Raw genomic sequence first — 6,212 nt, 5'->3', positions numbered from 1 at the left:
TCATGCTCACTACAAAAAAAATTGGGAAGGTGATCCGGATGAAGTTCGATCCCATCAAGTACTCGAAAGTAGGTGGAAAAATTTTAAAAAAATTTGGCGAGTTGGCATGATGCAGTGAGCAAAGAGGAGCACTTTCATGAGAGCGGCTTGAACAACATGGACAAGGTTAGTACTTTTGAAGTATCATCTTAGTTATTTGCACTATCATGTTAACGATTTTTTCTGTAATGTTTTGCTAAATTACTTTTTTTGTTCAACGCAATTATGTTTAGTTATATCAAACCCACATGTATTACAAGCGTGCAAATAAGGGTAAGGGTTTCACCTATATTCACTGTTGGGAAGTGGTAAAGGATCACCCAAAGTTCAAGGATCCACCAAAAGGGGTGACACAACCTTCACAGGTAGTTGATGATTCACCAATTCAGTCTACTGACAATGATAAAGAGTGCATCGCCGAGCCATCTGATGAAAGACCTCCAGGAAGAAAGGCTCAAAAGAGAGATGCTAAGCTCAAAAGGAAGATTAGCAAAAAGCAAGATCGATATATTCAAGCAATGGAAAACATTGCATTTAATAGTGAAGCTAGTAGAGAGGCCACAAGAATCAGAGATGAAGAAAACAAAAAGCACATCAAGTGGCAGCAACAAATGGAAGTGGAAAAGCAACAACTAGAACTACAAAAAGTGCAACTAGAAATCCAAAAGGAGGAAAATTGGGTTATGGCTAAAAACGTTAGCATAATGACTCCAGAATCAAAAGCATGGTGGAATAACAGAAAGAAAGCTATCCGTGACAAAACCTCAGATGATTGGGAGGGTTTGTAATATCTCAAGACTAGCTTGATTAAGTTAGGGGTAAATACTGTTTAGTACCCTGTGGTATGAGTTCAACATCAATTCAGTCCCTCGACTTTCAATTTCATCTAAAACACCCCCACACTATCATTTTCTAATCTAATAGGTCAATCCGTTATGATTTTGTCAATTTCAGCCTTTTAGCTGCTGACGTGGCTATCCAACTCAGCACAGGTGGAGCCCACATGAGGCGAATTTCCCAAACTGACCCTGTCTGAAAAGATGTCTTGAATTAAAACAAATTGAATTACAATAACAAAAAGAAATAATAATTGTTCACATCATGCTTTGTTTTTCTTGCTTAATTTCTGATTCTATTTCTTTTTTCTCTCTTTTGTTTTGAGCTTTAGCATGAGTTCTTAGTTTTTACAAAAAAAAAATAATCCCAGATCTGGGATGGTGAATTTGTCTTGGGTCGTCGTTGTCCTTCTTCGTTTCTTGAGCTTCTTTCCGACGTGAGAGGGATGCCGTACTTTATGTGATTCGGAGCTTCAATTAGATTCAAATCTCCCAGCCCAGGATTCGCGATATTGAATTGAAACCAAACAACACGAACAGATAAAATGAGAACTTGAGTCAAGAATTGAGAGGCAATACCCAGAAGATGAACAAAGGCCGAGAAATTGAGTCGAGAATGGGTCAGTGATGGGTGATTGGGTGAGATTGATACAGTTCATGATGGAGAATGGGTAGGAACTTCCATAATCAAAGATTGAAAGATCGGGTCCAGTTGATGATGTTCTGCAATTTGGTATTCTTTGAGACTCTGGATCAAGGCTCTTTTGTTCTGTCTTTGGTTTTGTTTAATTTCTTCACTTCCCATGCTCGTTGGTTTGGTCGAATTCCTGTTAGTAGTCTAATGCTCTCCAGCACGTTGACGATGTCGTAGATCAGGCGGTGGACGACGCTGAAGAGAAAGGCGGCGGCGTCGAGGCCGATCACGGCGGTGGACGTAGTCGCGATTGTAGAGGCTAAGGAAATTGGAGCAGAGGAGGCTCAGGGACCTCTGCTTTCCTCTATAGGAGGAAGATCGACGACGATGGCCGAGTAGGCCATGGAAAGGATTGAGGGAAATGGGGTTAGGTTTGAAGTTTGAAATTTTTGGATCAGTTATGCGCTTGTTGAAGAGGAGAATCGCCGGTCGCCGGACCGGAAAATACAGTTGGGTAGCAGCATCGACTTGTCGTTTCCAAAGTACCAGTTCAAGGTGATGCTCTCAGTGCTGACTCCAATTGAGTCAGCCGGTTAGGTTGGGGACTGGGTGGTGGCGGCGGCGGCGGTGGTAGTGGCAGTGGTTATGGTGGGTGAGAGGGAGGGAGAGAACCGCAAAATTTGGTGTTTTATTAAAAAAAGAATAATAATAATAATAATTAAAGTATTAAATTAAGAAGTTTTTTTTTTATTATAGTCAACCATAAACCATAGTTAATCCCTGTTCAGTCAAGTTCAGTTTGGGAAATTTGTCTCCATGTGGGCCCCACCTGTGCTGAGTTGGATCGCCACGTCAGCAGCTAAACGGCTGAAATTGACGGAATCATAACGGATGGACCTATTGGATGAGAAAATGATAGTGTGGGGGTGTTTTAGATGAAATTGAAAGTCGAGAGACTGAATTGATATTGAACCCATACCATAGGGTACTAAACAATATTTAGCCCATTAAGTTATTTAGAATGTTGTTGTTCTCGCTAGGCTAGGCTGGTTTTTCATGTAGTCTTTATCCAATATCAGTCTTTATCTAGTATCCAACTATATATTTCAAGTTTATCTTCTAGTACATCTTATCCAAAAACTTTATCTTCTAGTATCACCGTCTTTATCTAGTATCAAAGCAATAGAGAATTGAAAATGAAATTTTATTAATATCAAAGCAAACACACGTAAAGAAATATGACATTGATTAACAATTATGCATGAATGAACTTGCAGGAATTATGAAAGATGATCCATGCCAATTAAACAAACGAGTTTTATTATGCTCCTCCAGTTTTTATTTTCCAATTATGCTCTACTAGATTCTCCTGAAGGATTTGATGAACATACTCATCCTGAACAAGATCATAACGATCCATGAATCCAGGAAGGTTATCTCCATTTACTCCCACCCGTACTGGTTCAAACGGCAAAACATTGCGGGGTTGCTCATATTCCTCTACCACATCTAAGCTCATTGAGTCAGTGCCATCAACATCGCATTCTAAATTTGATTCATCATCTATCTGCTCATCCTCCACAATCATGTTATGGAGGATGAAGCAAGTCATCATGACACTTCGAAGAGTTTCCTTCTTAAACAAACGAGCACCACCCCTAAGAATGGTAAAACAAGCTTGCAAGATACCAAAACATATTTCAACATCTTTTCGATACCCCTCTTGTTTTTTGGAGAAGTGTTGTTGCATCTCATTTGTAGGTCTCGGAATTGTCTTCACGAATGTATGCCACTTAGGGTATATCTCGTCTGCTAGATAATATCCCATGTCAAAGTCTTTCTGGTTGACCTTGTATTTGAACCTAGGGGCTACTCCAGCTGTGAGATCATTGAAAACTGGTGATTGTCCGAGCACATTGAGATCGTTGCATGAACTGAGCATTCCAAAGAACACATGCCATATATATGTATCGTATGAGGCAACCGCTTCAAGAATAATTGTTGGATAGCCTTTGCACCCACTGTAAGCTCCAGCCCAAGCGGTTGGACAGTTCTTCCACTGCCAATGCATACAATCTATGCTTCCTAGCATTCCTGGAAATCCCCTACGTCGAGTTTTCTTGAGAAGCCTACGTAGATCCTCAGGTGTAGGAGAACGAAGGTAATAAGAAGTATATATACCTTCTATTGCTCTACAAAATCTCTTCAATGACTTAAGTGCAGTAGAGTCTCCCATCCTAGTTATCTCAGCACATTGATTTGCACCGGCACCGTACGCAAGCATTCTTAATGCGCAAGTTAGCTTCTGATAGGGTGATAAACCTAACATACCAAGAGCATCTGCCTTTTGAATGAAATAATCATCGTATTGTGTTGCCGCTGTTAAAATGCTCTCGAATAGAGGACGATGCATTCTGTAACGTTGACGAAAATCTAAATCTGGAAACACCAGACGCTCGACAAAATAGTCTTCCATGAGATCCTTGCCTCGTGACTCTCGTAATCTTTCCACATTTGGGGCGCGACCTGGCCTTGAACCACGTTGTCGGGGTTGGTCGGAACACTCGATCTCGTACCCAACCGCTGCTGCAATAATGGCTGCTTCATTCGCGAGGCGTCGTGCTTCTTCTTCCTCACTATCGTGACTAAATTTTGCCAACAACCTATTCATTGCATATAGAGAAAAAATGAAAAGTATGGTAAATGTTTTGGATGGGAATGATTGTAGATAAATGGAGAGGCAGAAGATGTTCTTTATTTTTTTCTTTTGGTGGAGAGGCAGAAGATGTTCTTTATTTTTTTCTTTTGGTGGAGAAGAGGCAGAAGCTGGTTTGAGTGAAAAAGTTGAGCATCTCATATATTGAGTCTTCATTATTGAAGAGGTTGAAGATAATGCACGTGTTTCCTATACAAGTGATGGAATCAAATAAGCAATCCAATATCTTATCATCTATCAGAAGGAAATCAACCGAAAAATCTTATCAAAATTTTAAATTTTTTTGTTATTAAATAATGACACGTGGCACAATGAGATTGATGGAGATGAGATAAAAAAAATATTGTTGCATAATAACCATTGGATTACATCTATAAAAAAAAAAAAAACCATTGGATTAAATAGTGAATGATTGAGAGGCATTGACCTTGCCTATTTGGGGTGCATGAAAAAATTGGGAGGCAAAGGCAATATTAGTGAATAGTGCACAAATGGGAGGCAAGACCTTGCCTTTTTCCTTTGTCTATTGACTCTTGGGGTGCATTTGCTCTTAGTTCTCCATTTTCGGGTTTCCGGTTTCTGGTTTCGGCTCCGGTTTATGAACCCGAGCTCCCAACCGGCGGCTCGTTTGGGGGCGAAGATGATGTTGTCGAGGAGGAGGACAAGGTCACGCTTTGTGCTGGTTTCGAGGAGTGCCATGGTCATCTTCACAATCCTCCTTCAAGCTCACAATACTTGAATTCTTGGGCAAATGCTTTATTACTGCCACCTCGGGCCTCATCTCCTTCACATTTATTGTTGTCTTTTCTACGTCGAAATGCTCTTGCAAGCCAAGAGCTCCCTGAAGAATTTAGGACCGATCTAATAGTCATAATTGCAGCCTCTGTAAGTCCTACTCCACGCACCAGTACGGGAGTTCGGCTCCGGGCTTTGCTCCTAATCGGGGCTTGTAAATTGTGTTGTTCTGGTTTTTTTTTTTTGGTATAATGAGGGCAGATAAGGCTGTCAATTTCTACATGACTTGAAACCCACAAGAAATAAAGCGGGTTGAACCCGCAAGATTAGAAATCAAGTTGGCCGCGGGTCAACCCGTCAACACAAAGTAAACCCGTTTATTAAATGAGTCGGGTTATTTATTATATGTAACCCACTGCGTAGACGACTAATTTAAAAAAGTAATATTATACGTATATAAAAGTCGAATAAGCCTTTTTCTCATTCATATTGAAATGCATCAATACTTGCAAGGGAGGTTAATGGTAGACAATCCAAATCCTAACAATCCTTCATTAGATCACTAGTTTAGTTTAGATTAATTTAGGTTACATTTGAGTATCTAGTTGTTTTCAATTCAAAACTATATTCAAAAACCAAAATTAAATCACTAATCTATCTTGCACATACTCACCATGTGCCTAGATTTTCTTGTGATTCTAGGTTCATGATTGTACATTTGGATGTTCTAGCTCTCCTTAGGTTCGCACCGTTGCTAGTAAAAGGAATCCAATCCTCGTGAATCTTTTTTAAATCCTCATACTATTACTTGTACCCCTTATATTTAAGGGTGACTATTTGATTGACAGGTACTTATCATCGCTAGATTTGGTTCCAGTGGTCGTTATGGATTTTCCTTGGACTATGGAACATGTTGTAATTGTTTGTTCTGACAAATTTATACTATTATTAAGTGAAGATGTGTTGTTAGCCAAAACTAATTTTTTTTTTTTTAAACCTCTATATCATGGATTACATTTTAACATCAAGGACAAAAGCATAAAAACCAAAGTAAAACAATATAAAAAAAAAACATAAAATAAGAGAAAATAACTATTTCAAACTCCTCATTCTCACAATTACAACTCCCCGCTACTCTCATACCCATCGGGTATGTAGACATTTTCTAGTATTGCTTAAATAAACTGCATTTGAGTTGTTAAGATTTATTGAACGAAATGGTATTGAATTGCGAATAAATTATGGACCATCA

At 39.3% G+C, this 6,212-nt stretch overlaps 1 protein-coding gene across 1 annotated transcript; it reads right to left on the bottom strand.

Annotated features, from left to right (window-relative positions):
• Nucleotides 1–2,830: 2,830 nt before the first annotated feature.
• Nucleotides 2,831–4,924, bottom strand: LOC112184216. Its single transcript, XM_024322483.1, has 2 exons — nucleotides 4,731–4,924; nucleotides 2,831–4,172 (listed from the first exon to the last, which is right to left on the bottom strand). Exons 1-2 carry the CDS (start codon nucleotides 4,922–4,924, stop codon nucleotides 2,831–2,833), a joined length of 1,536 nt encoding a protein of 511 aa, XP_024178251.1.
• Nucleotides 4,925–6,212: the final 1,288 nt, after the last annotated feature.

This window comes from Rosa chinensis, chromosome 2 (genome assembly GCF_002994745.2).
Source record: "Rosa chinensis cultivar Old Blush chromosome 2, RchiOBHm-V2, whole genome shotgun sequence".
NCBI classification, from domain to species: domain Eukaryota; kingdom Viridiplantae; phylum Streptophyta; class Magnoliopsida; order Rosales; family Rosaceae; genus Rosa; species Rosa chinensis.
Note: the sequence above shows the minus strand (reverse complement) of the source record. Positions and strands in the feature narration are given on the sequence as shown.